This window comes from Salarias fasciatus (assembly GCF_902148845.1).
Source record: "Salarias fasciatus chromosome 23 unlocalized genomic scaffold, fSalaFa1.1 super_scaffold_20, whole genome shotgun sequence".
NCBI lineage: Eukaryota > Metazoa > Chordata > Actinopteri > Blenniiformes > Blenniidae > Salarias > Salarias fasciatus.
This window is the reverse complement of record NW_021941230.1, coordinates 14533797-14553301: the sequence shown is the minus strand read 5'-3', so window position 1 is coordinate 14553301 and position 19505 is coordinate 14533797. Positions and strand designations below refer to the sequence as shown.

The following is a 19505-nucleotide window of genomic DNA, read 5'->3' as shown; positions in this document are numbered from 1 at the left end:
TTTTTAGCTACATTAACTTTGCAGCATAAGCATCTGAGTGACGTTAATTGGTCATGCTCATCTGCACGTCTGAATATCTTGAAAGTCAACAATTGGCACACCATAAAAGAACACAGTTTTACATTCATAAAAGGAGATGATAATAACTGCGCAGACGCGGGTTTTTAATCTGCACCACCGAGTACGGTATAAATAACCCCAATATTTATCGACAATCAAATGATAACGAACAGAAAAAAGAACATGCACTGACAGCATCACTTCCTTTTCCCCAGATAGTTATTGGTTGTTTTTTTTTTTTTGTGTTTTTTTTTTAATCCTCTTTTCTCCAAACAAGTTTAAAACAACAAATACAAATCCTAACTGCAGGTTCACAAAAAATAGAGAAATGGCACTTTCTGTAATAGTCATATATAATTCTTAATATCTATATATAGTCGTCATATTGATATAACATGAAAGGGGTCGAGTTTGCTTCTTTGTTGGTTATGGTGGTTATGGTTTCCTCGCCGTCTCTCGCGCGCGCGCGCACGCGCGGGCGCACGCACGCGCGTGTTGGTACCATGCGAAATAATCATCATGCAGATTATGATACATCGGTCCGAGTATTTACATTTACATTCATGCGTTCGTGCACCATTCTCCGCGTCCGCGGTCCTGCTTCACTCTTCCCGCACACACTCGCGCACACACACACGCACGCACGCACACGCCCTCACTCCCTTTTTTTTTCTCTTTTTATTCCTCCTCCCTGGTTTCTGTCTCGTACAGATCCGTAGTCCGATTGCGGCAAATCGCAGAGGTGGGAGGAGGAGGAGGAGGAGGAGGAGGAGGAGGAGGAAGGGGGGGGGGGGAGGAGGGAGGGAGTGGTATCAGCCACAGGGTGGGGGGGCTTGGCATATACATATATTACAGAGTGGGGCCTGCGCAGCAGCAGCAGACTGACTTACTTGGTTCAACTGGAGAAAACAAGACATAAACAAGTTTTTCGTGCGCGCCGTGACGCACCGCCGCAGATGATTGTGGCTCTGAGTCATGAGTGTAGGTCAGCGCTGTCCGTGTGAATGTTTTGTAATCCAGTCTGGTGTGGGCTTATTGCACTACGAGACTACAGCAGAGTTTCCCTCTCCCCGATTTTCTTTTCTTTTTTTTTTTTTTTTTTTTCTCCTTCTGTTTGTGTTTACGCGTCGTTTGTCGTGGAGAGATGCGTGCTGCAGTCGAAGCCCCGGTGCGCACCGCCGTCTGCGTGATAAGGCCCGCTGTGCCAATAAGACGAGTCGCACACTGTCTGTAAGGAATTGATCTCCGAGGCGGAGGAGTTTCCGTCCCTCCGCTTTGATCGCTTTCGATTCCGCAAAATAAACACAAGCATTCCCACCACGGTGAACGCAGACGTGACGAACACCAGCAGCAGCCCGGGGACCAGCACCGAGATGGACACCCTGTTGGGCTCCAAATAGGAGTTTGGCCCCGGGCGCGTCCCCGAGTCCAGGGTGAAAGTGCTGTTTTTGGAGAGGGAGGTGGGGGAGATCCTGTCGTAGAGCTTGGGGCACAGCAGGTCGTTCCGCACGTAGCGGAAGTCGCGTTTCCAAAACTCTTCTGGGGACTCGCACTTCAGGTCGCTCACGATCACGTCGGCTCCCAGCTTCTCCGTCCACTGCTTGAAGGGCACGATGTTGCACGAGCAATCCCACGGGTTCCCGTGCAGATCGATCTGTATGATTGAGTTGAGCTGGTCTAACACTCCAGGCACGGGCAGATAGGGGAAATAATTATTATGAAGACTAATTTTGGATAAAGAAATCCCAAGGAAAGCATCCGCGGGTAACGACTTGAGCAGGTTGTTGTTGAGAAAGAGAACCCGCAGGTTCGGCATGGGGCTGAAGGCTCCCGCCACGACCAGCTGGATGTCGTTGTATTCCAAACTGAGATATTCCAGATTCACGAGGCCCGCGAACATCTCTGCGATCAGCGTATCCAGGTAGTTCTTATCCATATACAGCCAGCGGAGCTCGCTCTGGTTCTGGAAAGTGCTGTTGTCGATCACCTTGATGTTGTTCCCGCCCAGGTCGAGCAGATTGAGGCTGGAGTATCCCAGCAGCTGGTTCTTCTTCACCGCGTGGATGTTGTTATCTCGCATGTTGAGCTCGTGCGCGGCCAGAGGCTTGGGCTTGAGGTTGGAAAGGCTCTCGATCTTCTTGCCCTCGCAGTTAACCCCCAGCCCCTGCCTGGATCCCACCAGCTTGCAGCTGCACGGCTGCGGACACGTCACGTTGTGCAGCTGCTCCCGGTCCCCGTTGACGCCCGTCACCACCGGCGTGGGCCTCGTCTTCAGCTGCCAGTTCTCGCGAGACTTGGAGTGGCCTTTGGATCCGTGGCCGCCGGGCGTCGGGGCCCCGCCGGCGTCTCCGTTGGTCTTGTAAGGCGTGGGACGCGGGCCGTGGGACTGCGAGGTCTCCTCCTGAGTGGGCGGGGCCACCAGGCTGGTGTCCAGCCCGCCGCTCAGTGAAGGACACAGATCCACCTCCGCCGTCTCGTTCAGGTCGCTCCCCTGCAGTCTGGTGGGAGCCTCGCATATCACCCTGCCGATCAGCGCGTTATGCGGTATGTTCTCCAGCCATTCCTTCAGAGAAACCAGGTCGCAGTTACAGTCCCACGGGTTGTCCTCCAGCAAAACCTCCGCAATGCCCGGTATCTGCTCAAGGATCCCCTCATAAGGCAACGTTTTGATTCGGTTCCCCCGCAGGTCGAGATGCGTGATGGGCACATGTTGAAACACGTTTATAGGTAGCGCGCTGATGAGGTTGTCGTTAAGTATTAACACTTCAAGTTTATTAAGGTCCCTGAAAACGGCGGGGTCAATATCCCTCAATAGATTAAAATCAGCTTGGAGGTATTCCAAGTCGTCTAACCCCAGAAATGTACTCTTCCTGAATGATCGTATCTTATTGTTATTGATGTGCAGCCTCTTCACCAGCTGCAGTCCCAGAAAGGCGCCGGGGACAATGTCGTGCAAGCCATTGTTTTCCAAATGCAGGCTCACGGCATTGTAGAAGTTGGCGAACTCGTTGGGAAATAGCCTGGACAGAGAATTCCCGTGCAACAGCAAGTGGTAGAACTGCGAGCTGGGGCCAGTCAAATGCTGCAGAGTGGTGAAGCTCCGTTTTTCGCAGTCTATGTGCAGATCTCCCTCCACCTCGTTGCAAGAGCATATCTGCTCCTTACAAACGTCCCTTGTAACATTTCCACTGGCAACACAAAGAGCCGCATTCAGCAGAACGATCCAAAGCAGCATTTTTCAACGTGGAGAATTCATTCCCGGTTTCAAGACATACGAGCTGCGAATTCAGTCTGCATCAGCACGGAGAGGGGGGGGGGAAAAAAAGAAAAAAAGGTTGATGTAGACATGTAGAAGAGAAGATAAGGCAGTCTTTTATGCTGCATCGAACCTGCTCCAGAGTGAAAACAGCCACAGAAACGTCTCTTTCACGCCGACCGAATCCTCCGAGAATCCTCCGCGTGTTTATGATTAAAATCAAAAACAGCGAGCGGCTGCAGAGTCCAACACATCTTTCGGCTGTTTTTTTTTTTTTTTTTTCCTTTTTCCTTTTCGTCCTCCCCCCCTCAGCACCCCCAGTTCGCTTAACACTGACCTTGGCAAGAGAAGAGAGGGAGAGAGGGGTGCGAAGGAAAGGGGGCGAACGGATCGGCGGCTCTCTGCGCCCCGGTCGTGCTGCGCGCTGCGGCGTCGGGAGCTGTCCCTTCTCCCCTGGTGCTGAATTCACAGCCTGCGCCGGGGCTGGACAGGCGACCCACCCGCATCCCCTCCTCTCACATCCTCCGGCGTCTCGCCTCTCGCGTCTGCGGCTGTTTTCCCCCTCCTCTCTTCCTTCTTTCTCTCCAGCTTCTTCTTCTTCTTCTTCTTCTTCTTTTTCCCCGGGAATCACGAAAAGAGGAACGCGCAGACCGTGTTCATCCTGGCGCGGCGCTCCGAGAAAGATCTGACACCCTCTACTGAGCTGTAATGGCAAAAAAAAAAAAAAAAAAAAAAAAATCCGTCGACTCACTGAGGGAATGCTGGAGAACAGGCAGCAGAGAGAAAATCAATCCGAATATAGAGGAGATCACGTTTGTTTTTTCTTCTTCTTGAAAAACACAAATCACTCTCTTTCGCTTCTCGCGTTCAGATTTCCACCCAGACGTGCGTAAAGAGGTTTTCTCCACCAGCCGAGGCTCCCGCTGCGTCTTTTCTCCGTTAAGGCTCGCGGCTCCATGGTAAAAGTGTCCAACTCGCCATCGTCCACGGAAAAAAAGAAACACGGGTGCGATTTCACGTTTGGATCGTGATCCCTCAGTGAGATGTTTTTTTTTTTTTTTTTTAGTCTCCCATTCTCAAAGCCAGCGACGCTACTTTTGCAGATCCCTCTCCGTTTGCGCCAGACTTTGCCCCCTCTGGTTTGCGGCGGAAACACTGTTGAATGCGGTAAAAAGGAGAAGAAGAGGGGAAAAAAAAGGAACGATTATCCACTACAGGCATGCCTCACTCCGGCGACAAAACAGTTGACTATACAACAAACGATGCGTCAGTGTGGCTCCCTATATGCGCATGTGTGCATGACGCCTCTTCTTCTCCTTCTTCTTCTTCTTCTTCTTTTTTTTTTTTTTTTTTTATTTTTTTCTCCCTTCCACGTTAAAAATCATTTGCAAAAAATAGCTCTACAACTGTAATGGCAAAGAAAAAGAAGCGGGGCTTTGTGGAATCGCTCTGAAATCGTGTCATCTCTCGTCCGCTGGTGTTGTTATTTGAGATTGTTACATCAGAGTTATAGGAGGGGGCTTCAGAGGCGGGAGTGAAAAGGGGTGCAAAGGAGAGTTGAGGTAGTTACCCCCCCCCCCCCCCCCCATCCTCCTCCTCCTCCTCCTCCTCCTCCTCCATCTGCAGTGCTCAGTCGGAATTGAGAGCAGGACAGAAAAAAAGATGCTAAGTTAAATACCCCCCCCCCCCCCCCCCCCCCCCCCTCTCTCCGACATCATTTTTATTTTTATTTATTTTAATTTTTTTGCAGAGAGGAAACAAGACTGGCACAGAGAGGAGGGCGATAAGAGAGCAATCGAAGCCAGTCGGGAGATTTCCACACAGCATCAGCAGTGCTCGCAATAAGCAAAACATCATTAGGACCACCTACATATGGCCGGAGAGCGTTCCCATTATGGCCCGGGCTGGGTTTGATGCCTCCCTGCCCACCGTCTGTCTCTCTCTGCTGCCTCCGTCAGCAACTCTGCCTACCTGTTGGTTTGTGTTCCCGCCTCTGTATTTTTGTCTGTCTCAATTTGTTTATATCTCCCTTTTTTTTTTTCCCCCCTCTACACGCCGCTCCGTGATGTAAAAAGTGTAATTCCACACCGCTACATCGAGCATACACAGGATGTTTGCACAGCTTTTGGCCACTGAGGGCAAAACTGTCCGGTCCCAAAACAACACGGAGCATCGGCTCAGTGGATCCACACGAATCCTGAGCTCATGGGTGATTTTGAAGCATATTTCCACCGATATGAGATTGAAACATCCTCAGAGCTATATATTTGAGGGGAAATATAGTTTTTGTTGGACTTTGTATGTAAATTAATCTAAAATTGTCTTTGTTTTGGCGGGTTTTCCATCAGATCACAAATAACTTCTCCTGGAGACTGAAACGGTGGATGATGTTTAGCTTCGGGTCCAGAATTCCAGAATAGCACATTTTGCTGGAAAACCTAGGAGGGATAACAATAATAATAATAATAATAATAATAATAATTTACCTTTCTAGGTCATTTTGTCTCTTTTTTTGGCATTTTCTTATAATTTTTGGATACTTTTAGCTCTTTTTCCTCATTTTTTTTGTCATCCTGGGCCCATTGAAGGCCATTTTATGTCTTTTTTGAGTCATTTTGTATCTTTTTTGTGATGATTTTGTGTCTTTATTGACTGTTTTTGGTCAGTTTGTATCTTTTTAGGGACTGATTGGAATCGTTTTTTTTTTCTTTTTCGGCCGTTTGTGGTCATCCTGTGTCTTTTTTTTTTACCAAGGCAGACTCTTCCAGATCCCCATTTCTCCTCTATTCATTTAACTTTCTATAAATATTCAGTGCAACATAAATCAAAACATAGCAAGTTAAATGTTCCATGCGAGTTGCACAGCCGTCTGTGCATAGATTTATTCTTGTCTCCAATTAATCCAGATGTTGTTCTTTCCAAGTTTTTCGCAGTTCATGTTGACATTTTAAAGTGAAATCAATCTCTTGTACAGTTGACAAGTGGAGTCTTCTAAATATCTAAAACAGTTTCCATCCTGTACTGGATTTCCGGTACCAGGTAGCCGGTCTCACTGTTCTTGACTCCCCTTCAGGGAGAGATCTGCTCCCCTTCCTCTTTTCGATCACGTAGCTGTTGAGTTTAATGACTGTTTTGTTTGTGGACTTTGAAAACTGGCGTGGCGCCCCGCTGCGGGGCAGATCAAAGCACGCGGGCGCCATATTAAAGCTAAACTCAGTAACTGATTGTCAGTCCGGGGTCCCTGGTGTGCACACGGCAAACAGAGGCCGAGGGCGGGCGAGCGGGCGGGCGGGCGGCGGTCACGCGGCCGAGCCAAGGGCACATCACTCATTGGCGCTAATTAATTGGATGTGGGATGTGTGTGTGTGTGTTGGTGAGTGTGGGCGGTGGCCGTGGGAGTTCGTGCGGAGGAGGGTGTTGGAGGAGATCCCCGCTGGTTTGTTGTTGTGCGCGTGCGGCGCGCTTCCTGGGAGTCCAGAACGAGACCGCATGGTATGGACAATATGTGCAGGCGCCCATCTCCAGCAGGTGGGGGGTGTAGCAGCAGAAAAACAGCTCGTTCACACCTCAGAGTCGTATTTCCTCTGAAGGAAATAAACAGATCAACGTTTCTGGATGTATTTTAGCTCCACTCGGTCCTTGTAGGCCGAGCATTTAGACTCTGATATAATCCCCCCAGCAGGAGAAAACATGTTTGAATCGGGGTAAGAAGGGTAAAAAAAAAAAAAAAAAAAGCTCCTTATCTTGGAGTCAAAACTAATTGGATTATGAATATGAATGTATCCCAAGGAATAATTGCGTGCAGCTCGGCATCGTGATGTGATGCAGATACTGTCAAGTTGCATTAGTGTGACGCGGGACCAGGCGAGTTCATCCGGCGTGTTGCATCCATGGTCCGGGGCTCGGACAGAGTGGGAGCGTCACGCCTCAGCGAGGTGACGGCGAGGATGGATTTATTCGTTTAGATCCATGAGGAGAAAGGCGGCGGTGCACAGCATGGACAGAGGCGAGATCGCTTCCTGACTGAGAAATGATAAACTGGATTTTTTGTTGTTTTTTTTTTTTAATCAGCAGCTGATTATGTCTGTGGTTTTAAATACGAAACTATTTGTTTCTTTCATAAACACCTTTTTTAATAACTTGTTGCTTAGAGATACAAGTACAACCCCCCCAAAAAGAAAAAAAAAACGGAGATGTCTAATTGAGAAAAACATTTTAATTATGATTTAATTGCAGTTTCATGAGGAGAAGATAACACAACACATATAATAAGGAGTCACACCACTTCACCAAAGTGAATAACAAGAGTTTCGTTTAGTTTCAGACAAATTAAAGTCAGATTTTCTTGTTAAAATAAACTGTTTTGTAAACTGGATGAAGCCTTAAGAGAAAATAAATGGATGGAAAATTGAAAAAAAAAAAAATCTTAGATGTACATCAAAGTGAGTATAAAGATACTGAATGTTGAGTTGAACTCATGAGGTTTAAATCCGGATTTCCAGTCGTGTCGGTGGAAAATATTAAGTAAACCCTTCAATGATAACCCAGCGCGTTGCGTTTGGTTTCAGGCTTCAGTACACCCGAGAGCTTTACAGTCTCATTAAACAAACTGGCTGCTGAACAATAAGTCTTGGACTTGTTTGTTTAAACATTTGTTTAAAGGTTATGTGAGCTTTTTCACGCCTCTAAAAAAACAAAACCAATCAAATTTGGTTGCGTTGAAAAAGAGAGAAGTAAACTTCAGCACACCTGAGAGTCCCGACCGGCTCGTTATCTGAGTTTCTGCAGAGCTTCTTGATTCGGTCATGAGGTTCAGGTGTGTCGGAGCAGAGGAGCACTGAGAACATGCAGGACGGTGGCCCAGGACCAGGACCAGGACCAGGACCAGGACCAGGACCAGGACTTCCTCCTCTGCTGTGTGTTCCAGATGTGTATGTATCATACCTTTTGAGGAACAAATCGGCTCCAACGCTTCCTGATCGAAGCTTCATGATTGTTTTGAGAGATGACGAGGTGATGAATCGAGAGACGCGTGTTCAGATCATCCGGAGGAGCCGGTGCTCGTCCGCCTGACTGGACACGGTCCGCTTTTATCAAGCAAACGCTCCGAAACAGATCACTCTGCTGCGGAATGTGTTTGATGAGAGCGTCTGCGGCCTCGGAGGGAGCCGCTGAGGGCGGATTAACTGCCTCAGGTGGCCATTAGGCCGTCATGAAAGGGCACAATTAAAACAGTCCAATGAAGCCCATCTCCACCTCGAACCCCCCCCCCCCCGAGAGTGAATCCGGTCGATAGCGTTTGGCGCTGCTCGCAGTTTCCATCTCAGCTCTGAGTACAACAATTTTTGGGCAGTTACAGGTGATGTGCGGCGCCGGCTGACGCGCTTGTCGCGGTCTGAGGTGTTTTACCTCCCTGGAAGAAGATATTCAGATAAACAAGCTGTTGTTTCACGTCAGATCTGAGGCGCCGGGGCAGATCGTCTGTACCCGTTTGATAAAAAAAAAATCCCTAAATTCCTGATTAATCCTGTAGCAGGAGATTTATATTCAAAGAATTCTTCAGTTTGAAGAGGAGGTGCAATCTGCTTGACCTTCTGTCAGGTTTGTATTGGAAGACTTGTTTTTCATCTTTTCTAAGCGATTACAGCGTTTGGTGAGAAGAGGAGCCGCCGCCGCCGCCGCCGCCGCCGCCGCCGCCCCTACAAAACAAACCCTGCGATTGTAACGGGCGCGTCTCCTGTAAATCATCCTGTCAGGCAGCAAATCCAGGCCTGCCCTCAGTGCGTGGACACGCCACGTGTTGCTGAAGGGGCAGGCAGCAGCTGTGTGGCCCCGATTTCCTCCAGATGTCTCGGGTTAAAATGCTTCCTCGCAGAGCCGCAGACCTTTTTTCTTCTTTACTCCACGGGTAATTACAGAAAGGTCAGGAGCGATGTTAAGCTTGTTTTCACATCAGCATGTCTCAGCTCGGCGTCGGCAGACGGCGTTCGGAAGCTGCTCGCTTGTTTGGGCTTCGCGGCGTTTCCCGTGTCGGGGTAAATGCGGTTTGATCGGCGAGGAGGATTCCTGCAAGGTTTGAAACACCGCCTGACGTCTTGCCGAACTTTGAAAATACACTCAAGGAGAAAGTGCCCAATCATGACCAAAGTTTTTTTTATTTTTTTTGTAGTAGATTTGCTAAAATTAAGCTTTTTAGGGAACTGAACATATTCCCAAAGGTGGTAATTACACTCTGTACCTTTGGAGGAGTAGACGTACTTCAAGAAATTAAATTTAATTCCTTAATTTATGGAAAAGTAGAAGCCCCGAAAAAACTAAAATCAAATAACTGATAAATAAGCATAAAAAAGGAGGAATTACATCATTAACAGCTATTTCCATAGAAAAAAAGACAGAGAACTCTAATTTCAACCTGAAACAAAGACGAGACAGAGTGATGCATTTATCTTTAAACTGTGACACAGGAAAGTATTTTTAAACCAATGTATGAAGCCATTTTCTATTCTATTGATGAATAACACACAGTAGTACTTAATATTGTCCTGTAATCCTCAGGTTTGTACATATTGAACCTCTAAATCAAGGTTTTTAACCACGTTTGAATTCACAGGTCACAGGCAGCCCAATTTCATCTGCACTGCTCCAGACTGGTCATTTAATTCAAACGTTATTAAAGTAGTATTTTTAACGTTTCAGTTTAAACTTTAAAGTTTATCTTTGTTGCGGTGGAGAGGATACCTGATGAAAATGTTTCTGTTTTCACTAAACCATCCAAGTATTCCCAAAAATGACTTCAAGCTCAACATAAGACCAATTTCAGTGGAGCATTCTGGTGCAAAATGCTGTGAAATGTCAAAAAAAAAAGAAAGAGATTGTTCTGTTATGGGTGTTTTTACACTCTCACTAGTCACTGCTCTCGCTACTCTTAAGAAGTTTGTTGAAAAAAAATCTGTGTTTTCTTAGAATTCTTGTAATGTTCCCGATTGTTTCATGGGCCTGATTTGAGCCTGTTGCTGTCCGTATTTGGCCCACGGGCCTTATGCTTGACACCCCTGCTAGAAATAGTGAAACGTGTTCGATTTTGCTCTTTTGGATATGATGATATCTTTGCGAAATCCCTGTAATTATTTGAAAATTCCTAAAGTAGACCTGTAGAAATACACTTTTTCTGAATTTACGCCCAAAATGAATGAAAAGCATCCGCAGAGAGCCAGCTGACCGCCGAATCAGCGGGTGAGAACTCTTTTGTTTCTGCAGTGCGCCGAGCTTTTCTTCGTGGCGATCGAGCGAACGTCGCGCCGCGACAGATATCCTGACATGTGCGTTCGTCACTCGCCGGGAAAAAAGGAGAATTTAATTGTGGTTCTGAGTCGGTGTCCTGTCGCCGCTAAGTGCCTCTTTACAAACAGTGAAACGGCTTAAGAAAATTAAATTCCTCACGCAGATTTTTGAAGGCATAAGCTGTTTCTTTGTGGATTTTAAACTAATGAAAGAAGCACTTCCACCGTTAGGACCGTGCAACTTATTTGTTCATGAACCTTCAGGCGTCCTTTGATAATCTCACTTTGTCTCTTTTATTCGAAGCCGTCTTCGCTTGATAAGTGTTGTAGATTTAAATAATTGTGCGATTCAAGCATGGGCTCTTCATAGTAGAGCAATCGGAGCCGAGTTGAAGAATTCACCAGCGGCGACATGCAAACGTCAGAATGGAAGACTTGCAGCACGAAGTTGATGACGAGAATCCAGGAAGCAACCGCTCTCCCTCTTACTCCTGGAAAGACCCGACGGCGGGGAGAAGAAATGAGGGAAGCGGCGGCATGGAGCTGCAGAGAGGGAAACTCGCTCGGCATTACAATTACAGAGCCGAAAAGCTGGAGTCAATGCACCAGCAAGAAATCGCGCACAAAGATTTACAAGCGTTAAGTGGAGGCAGGATCACCTTGGGGACAGATCCTCATGTCTGACGATGGCGTCTTTTGGTTTTTTTTTTTTTTTTTTTTTGTTGCTCTAAAGAAGCGAACGCACCGGAGGGAAACATCGTCTGGCAGCGACGGCAACGTGAAACATGTTTGCCACGAAAAAAAAAAAAAAAAAAACAGTAAATCCTCCTCAGTAAAACTGGCTCAGTGACTAATCACACTTCATTCATCCCCTTTGGGAAAATCCTTTTTCTGCGTTTACTGTCGGGGTGCGCCGGGGAGCTGATGGAGGGGGGGGGGGGGGGGTCAAAGGTCATGTTCATGGCCCACAGTGGTGACCTGTTCTCTCTGGGATTGTAACCTGTGTGGAGCCTGTGCGCCTCTGCGTGAGTTAAAACGCTGGACACGTGTCACGGGATCGCCATGTATTCATGGAAACGATGTGAAGCTTCTCCCCTGCTCCCTCCGTCGAGTCTCCATTCCCATCTCCCTCTTCTTGAATTGCCATCTCCCGCCTGTTTTTATGCGTTTCTATATATTTTTATTCCTTTTGTAAATCTTCCTACGTAGTCATTTGCATATAAAAGCCGGCCTGCATCTTGTTTTGAGGGTCCTTGTTTCTTTTATCCTTCGAGTGATGTCGTCTTCTTCAGAGTTCTTTTAAAGGCTCGGCGGTGACGCAGGGCAGCCTCTTCTCGCTCTCTCGCTCGCTCGCTCGCTCGCTTCTCCGTTCTGCTCACGTCTGATTTTACAGTAAATTCTGTTTGTGCAGCTTCCTTCTGTCAGGTTAAAGTCGCCCCCCCCCCCCCCCCCCCGGCTCCAGAAGATCTGGTGAAGAAGTGAAACCAAACTGTGGCTCCTTCAAGACAAATCCTCACTCTTGCCGTTTTCAGATGCCACAATTAATGCCGCCGTGGCTTGTTACCATGGCAGCCAGTTCATCTCTGCTGAATCAGTGTCTTTTTTTTTTTTTTTTTTTTTCGAATCCTCCCCTTTCTTGGAAGAGATGGCAGCGCGAGTCAGTCAGCAGCCCTGATCTCTCGGTAATTGGCAGAAAATCATATGAAAAGAAGCGCTCCGCAGTTCTCACAAGCCATTCATGACGAATGGGAGCCGGCGAGTCGGCGGCGGCGCCGGGGAAGACGGGCGTCTGCCTGTCCTGTCTGGACGTGCTGACCGGCTCCAGAAGCCGAAGCCCTCCACGTTGGGGCAAATCCGTCGGGCCGGAGATGGAAGGGCTCAAGTCAAGATCAGAGATCAACCGAGTAACAGTTGTTTTTGGAACCGAGCAGGAAAGAAAGTGACAGGAACTGCGCAGCCGCTGGTTTTCTCTGTCTTGACTGAAGCACAAATTGTTCTCAATGCTGAATTATTGTTATAGAAACAGCGTTGAAATCGAGAAGTATAACAAAGAGGCAAAATTCATTTTGACGACAACCAGTTAATCAGTTTGAGTATTTCAGCGTCTAAAAATCAAATATTTGAAGGTTATTTTTGGAAAAACTTACAAAGATTAAATAAAGCAGTTCTGTGTTCGTCTCCTAATGAGGACATTTTCATCGCTGCAGCGGCGAATGGACAGTAATGAGAAGAATATGAACCATAGTCGTAAATAATGAAACAGAAACAATAATAGTGAAGCAAGATAATCATTACAATAGAGTGACTCGATCAGATAGGTTGTTATTGCACGGAATAAATAAGTGAGTGACGTATATTACACGCTCGGGGGCAGTGAAATCGGCAAAGGTCAAATCGAGGTTGCAAACCGAGATTGATTTGAACTGACTCCAATAAATAAATGAAAGTTTGAGTATTGGATCAAATGAATAAAATATAATGTTCATCTTTGCTTCTGTGCTCGTCTCAGGAGGAATTGAGATTAGCCCTTCAGTGACTGTGTTGTGTGGATTCCAGCTGCCTCCCTGCCTGGCTGCTGTCACCACCGTCCTGCCGGGATTCGAACTCGGAGCCTCACGGGTGAGTCAAGAGCTTGACGTGCGCCTCCACGTACAGATGCCACGCGTCCGGCTTTCCTTTCCATTCTCTTCTTTCTTCTGTTTCCTTCTCGTGATGGTGGGAGGCGGCCGTCGGTGATTTGGTGACGACTCTGTCCGCTCGTCCTCCTCCTCCCCTCCGAGATCAGAGCCCCGGCTCTGCTGGGTTTGACAGACCGGAGCCCCCGGTTAGAGATCAGAGCTCTTCAATCAGCCTCAAATTGACTTTGTTATACCCTCACAGTGTCTCCTTTTCCCGCTTTCTTCCCCCCGGCTGATGACAGTGATGTATCGCCGGCCCTTCCTTTGTATTTCACGGATGATTTTGATGACTGGCAGCGCCTTGATTTCTTTCTTACTTTTTTTTTTTTTTTTTTTTTTTTTTTTTTTTTTTGGGCCACACCTGAAAAGAGATGATTTGTCAGACAGAGGATGAGATCAGGTTTAACCCTTTAAGGAGTCTAAAAAACACAGAAAACGAATGCCTCTGTAAGCCATCAAGTTATTCAAAGTGACAGAAATCAAACTTTTTCTCATGTTTCAGGTGAAGGTGAGTCAGCCAGCATCTCATCTGAGAAAACAAATCCTCCGCTGCAGACATGATCTCAGTGCCTTTAGCTGGCTGCGTGCAAACCTTCTAAGTTATTATGATGTGTTATTTGTGTGTACGCATAACCAGCAGTGCCGTACAGTGTGGAAGAAATGTACTTCTGAAAGTTTGGAAGAAACGGAAAGTCTTGCAGAAATGATCGAGTGTGGCTGAGGAAAGCGTCGCGGATTGGTGGATTTTTTTTGGTTCGGCAGAGTTGTCATGCTTTCGTCACAAAATTCCACTTTTCATTTGTCCCCGCACAGAATTGAAGTTCACGGCACTTCGTGTGCGGCTACTCATCAACGTTTGAAAATCAAACCGTCACATCAGACACAAGCCCGACTTCAGTTTGAATTACAGCAATTATTCCTTCATCGGCTCTCGTGGCTATTAGCAGCGCTCGCAGACCGGCCTAAATGGATTTTTATTTTTTTGTTTTTTTTTTTTTTGAGCGTCTGAACATCCAATTAAGTCTCAGTTTTCATCAAACGACATCATCATCCTGCAAAATCAATAGACTCTGAACGAGTCGGGCCGAGTGGAAGCGCTGAGCGGCGGTAAAGCGAGTGGGAAGTCGCTGCGCGTTTTATTGCCGCGTTCACGCAAACGTCCACGCCGTGGATCACCCGGACAGCTTGACGGCCTCTCTCTTTCACGCAGCGGCGTTTATGTGACCAGTTTACGGCGCCAGGCCTGTAATGGAGCGGTAATCGTCAGGAGCGACTGTCAAACGGCGGCTGCGTATGTGTCGGCCAATAAGTAGCCTCGTCTTTTGATTTTAAAAAAGAAAAAAGTTCTGCTAACAGCTTGTTACACAAGAGTGAATGATTCGGGTTGTGTCGCTGCGCTCTCAGGAGGGAATGTTTGGGAGGATTGAATTCTTTCATCTTGACAGACTCCACCAGGGACCGAGAGGCAGCCGGTTATGTCGAAACCCTTCTTTTTTTTTTTCTTCTTTTTTTTTTGGTAAATGGCTCCGTTTGAAATGGAGACGCAGGATACATTTATCTTTAATTTTTGCATATTTGCCGCATTGAAGAGGACATGGAGGAGAGAGGGAAGCCGCTCCGCTGACTCTCTCCCATTTGTTCTCACGCCAACAGATGCATCACTGTTGTCCGCAGTGGTTTTCAGCTTGTTTGTCGCCCAAACTCTGCCGCAAACGCAGCGTTATTAGAAGCGATGGATCTCAATCAGAGCTCTTTGTGTTTACTCAGCCCACAGGTATTACAATCAAAATGAAAAGAGTTCAGCAATCTCATGAAATTAGCTTTTCTAATTTTATTTATTTATTTATTTATTTTAATGTTAGCCCTTCTCTCTCAGCGATCCCTCGCATGACAGCAGAAAAGCAGGTCGTCCGCCGTTTGAATGCTTTCTGGGCTTATTTCCAAGCTTTTTAATCCTCATTTCATTGTGCAGTCAGTGTTGCACGACTAATGCAGGCGTGCTGTTCTGTGGCTGGTCTTCATGTGAACTGCGCTGTACAGCGAGTTGGACCGCTGAAGGCTCGTTTTACATTCTGTATGCCTCTTTTGACGTATGCAAACAGCAGATTATTTTAATCTTTAAGCCCAAAACACATATTGAGAGTAAAAAAATTAGCACCTCTCATATCAACGGCTTTCAACAGTCTGCTGGCCGAATGTAACAAACGGCTTGATGCTGCCAACAGGAAGCAGCTTTTTATGTGAGGGAATAACTCATGCATTACTTTTAATAGTCCGGCTCAAATGGGCCAGCAGTCGTTTGGAGGGAAGATGCTCAAAAACAGAGGCGTCAAGCACATTTCAGTTCAGGGATCGCATGCAGCCTCATTTCATTTTCACTGGACCGGACTGGCAACACGGTGCCGCAATACGCTTTTAAATGAAACTTTTTAGCTGTGGCGCAGAGTATACATGACGAGGATATCTGTATTTCCACAGTGAGCATTTAAAATGAAGACAATCTCAACATAAAGTCAACTTTAATGATCCTTTCTGGTACCAAATATTAAAAAAATGTTTTAACATAAATTCTCAAGATAAAGCTCACTAATATTTTGAAACTAATTGCAGTCATTGATACACAACTAGTAGCGTTATTGTGATACTGACTTTCTAACGTGTTATTTTCCTCATTTTTTGAAGCAGATTCAGACCCAGCAGCATTTCTTTTATGAGGAGCAGGATGGCTGGGGTTTGAGCAAACCAGAGATGCTGCTGGAGAGAAGCTGCGTTTCGCTTTCACGAGTTCGATTTCAGATGTCAGAGCCCTGAGAGAAGCGGGCATTAAGAACGGCTGAAGCAGCAGCCTGAACAAAAGAACAGAGACGGAACAACAAAGAACTACCCAGTGGTTTCTCCTCAAGAAAGTCGAGAGATGGAGGCCAGAGCGACACCAAATTACACAGGCTTGCAATTTAACATGACCAAAAAGACACAACACTCCGCAGAAAAAGAAAGAACTCCTTTCAAGGAGAGTTCTTGGATGTCTTCTTTTCAAATAGATTGGGAGGCTGAATTCAGCCACTTGTTCCAATACGCCGTCTCATCTCGTCTGCATGAGTGCTGCAGTGTCCTCAGTGGTACAGATATTTAATGAGCAAGGTTAAAGGGAATTTACAAGGTAAGAGAGAAGATGTATTGACGTTCCAGACTCTGCCCGTGTGCAGATCACAATAATTGACAGAATAAATGAATATGTCTGAATAATTAAGTGGAAAGGTTATATTCTGCAGTGGTCCGCCACACGCTGCTCAATCAGACATTACCATCAGAATGCACTCAGAGGAGCTTCGTTCAGCGTTGCAACTATAATTTATTTACCGACGTGCCTCGGATTGAATTCAAACGGATCCAGTCATGTAATTCAGCAACAGGGACAGAGATGAATCAGCATCCACTCCAAGTCCCTTCATCAGTGCGCACAATTTGCAATTGAAATGCGTGTTCATTGAACTGCGTAAGCTCCAGATCAATAGCCCGTGTGTCACCATCTCAAGTAAAACACAATAAAATTAGGCCTGTGGGTTTCTGAGCGAGTCAAGGCCGAAGCAGCGAAGAAGTTTGACTTGTTTGACGAAGACGCTCAGGATCCAGCAAATCTTTATTTTATCAGATTCAGGAAACGAGGCACAAAAGACGAGTCCAGAACCTGAGCCATGTGACTGGTTTAGATGAGAAATCAGCTAATGGAGAAAAAAAAGTCTGGATGTTGATGCTGTTGAAGTCTTCCATAAACATCTGCAGTAACCGCAAAACGTTGATTTCAGAACCAAGGTCATTTTTTTTTAAAAAGAACATAAACATTTCATTTTAACATAACGTACACTGATGAACTTTTCTTTTTCTAATACTGACCTTTACATTACATCATTAGATTCCAGCACCACGAAGTTTGACATTTAAAGAAAAAAAAAAAAAGATCTCGTTAGTTTCAGCACCATGGACAGTTATTTGTTGCATGTTTTGTTTATTAACGGATGGAAGCACATGAAGACATACGGGAAGAATTCAGCACCATGGAGAGCGACATCACAGCTACCAGAAGAACAGGGTTTTTGAAAGTGGGACCTAAAACGAGGAACTTCTCATTTCAGAACCACCGAGGGTTACAGTCCAATTTCCGTGCTTCAGACAGGAAGGTGTAATGTACATCAGTGTCCAACATACGGCCCATGGGCCAAAACAGGCCCACAAGAGATTCCAGATTAGGTCACCGAGCAGTTGACGCAGCACAACGCTGCGATCAAACTATCCTCACAGCCAAGCTGTCAGGGGGAGTTCGTAAAAATATGCATAATGAAGCAGCAAAGAAGACATTTCATTTCATTCAGACGTTTCTCTGTATTCTGCACCAAAAGGTTTATTTAAAATTAGCTTTGTGTTGAGTTTCAAGTCATTTTTGGGAGTGATTGGTTTTTGTGAAAGTATTGAGATTTTCATCATGTACACACACCCTGCACCACAACAACCAGAAACTTTCAATTTTCAATTTAAAACTTATTATAGTACTATTTTACTGGTCCGGCCCACTCAAGATGAAATTAGACTTTACGTAGCCCCAGAACCAAAACGAGTTGAACAACTCCTGATGTCGATTGTGTTTCAGCACCGTGGACAGCGACAGAGCTCCGTTCTGAATCTGAATCGGATCCCAAGAACACTGAAGACAGACGCAACACACAGCACAGCGCCTACTTTTGATTTCAGGACCATGAAGAGGGAGAAAACGGTGTCTTAGCACTTTACAGCATCATGTCGACACACACCAGATGCTTATCCAATGTGGCACCATGTATGATTGAGGCCTGGTCTGGTGGGCAGAAATTTCAGCAAACACAGTTGGGTTGCATTAGTCGGCAGTGTTAACATTATAGTTTTCATTCAGCACCGTGGACGGAACGTTATCTAAAATTAGTACAAGCGACTATGAAGGACATTCGCACCAAATCGTATGAGGAATGAATTTCATTTCAGCACCACAGATGTCACCAAAACTGACAAAAATATTTTATTTTTTTACTGTGAGTGGAGAGCGACTCAGTGTTTTTCAGTTTGATGCATAATTTAGAATGATAGTAATGGGAATTCTATTTACAATGATTTCTCTGTTTTATTTGAGTACCAGGGACTCGGTGTCATTTAGCACTACCAAACTTTTCAGCATTCTGCATGATCTCAGATGCTGCACATCGGTTGAATGTCTTCAGCATCACTTCTGATGAAAGTGCTAAAAACAAACTGGAACTCCTGAAGTGAGCGAATGAGAGCCACTCGGAGATCAGCGCCGCAGATGAGAGATCTGCTTCATTGAGTTGTGTTTCGAAAATCATTTCGTCTGCAGAAACTGTGAATACTGATCACAGAGAGGACTTCCAGATGGGATTCGATGGCGTGCCAGACAAGTTCAACCACCCAAAACAAAGCCTCATTTGAGTTATTGAGGGAATGTAGCTAAAATACTTTTCTACATTGTTTTTTTTTTTTTTGCTTTAAGCAGGCAAGCCAGTAAACACAGACCGGCACACCGAAAAGTCCAGGTAAATCCTGAGGATTACTGATCCATGAGTGTAACGTTTTCTCATGATCGCCCCTGAGTTCACATGTCAGGACGTGGCATCGCCAGGAAAAGAGTTTGTGACACATGACATTAAAATAATTCCAGTGTTTCCTGCAGTCTTCCTCTTGGTCTCTGTAGATAAATGTTCACTCTAAGATGAGCTACTTCCTGTCAACCAAGAGGAGGATTTTTACCGATATCGTCCTGTAAGCTATAAAAGAGGCTGTGATGTACGTCAATGACAGTTTTTTTCCAAATGCGAAGATCCAGTTAGTGCGTATTAACTTGACTTGATTTCAGTTTCCTGCAGAATTTCAAACATATCTAATTGTGAACCACAAGAAGTTCAGCAGAGACAAAAAAAAAAAAAAACCAGCTGATTATCTTGAGAATATGCTGTGTGAGAGCGTCTGACTAACAGAGGAGAAGATTGCACGCTGGAATGAGCGTGAGCTCTAAGTAATGCCTGTTTACATTTCTCTCACTTTGGTTGAATAAGTGGGTGAGACACACACACACACACACACACCGACACAAACACACACGCCAATAAAGAGTCTAATAAAACACTGTAAATATCAAGATCTTCATTTATAATTTCCCCACTGACCAAGCCAGACGATTGCAGTCGAACT

General features: G+C 45.8%; 1 protein-coding gene and 1 long non-coding RNA gene across 2 annotated transcripts in view; both read right to left on the bottom strand.

Moving 5' to 3' along the window:
- Window positions 1–501: 501 nt before the first annotated feature.
- slitrk1 (SLIT and NTRK like family member 1) lies at window positions 502–3508 on the bottom strand. Its single transcript, XM_030086166.1, has 2 exons — window positions 1175–3508; window positions 502–1143 (listed from the first exon to the last, which is right to left on the bottom strand). The coding sequence occupies exon 1, from the start codon at window positions 3293–3295 to the stop codon at window positions 1181–1183; it is 2115 nt and encodes a 704-aa protein (XP_029942026.1). The 5' UTR covers window positions 3296–3508; the 3' UTR covers window positions 502–1143; window positions 1175–1180.
- Window positions 502–19505, bottom strand: part of LOC115383946 (uncharacterized) — a 21499-nt gene continuing 2495 nt past the window's right edge. Inside the window, exons 2-3 of the long non-coding RNA XR_003930772.1 lie at window positions 9401–9403; window positions 502–660 (exon numbers count right to left, since the gene is read on the bottom strand). This is a non-coding gene — a long non-coding RNA (uncharacterized LOC115383946). The remainder of the gene's footprint in view (window positions 661–9400; window positions 9404–19505) is intronic.

Excerpts from the sequence above, each read along its gene's own strand:
- slitrk1 (XM_030086166.1), bottom strand. The coding sequence starts at position 3,295 with ATGCTGCTTTGGATCGTTCTGCTGAATGCGGCTCTTTGTGTTGCCAGT.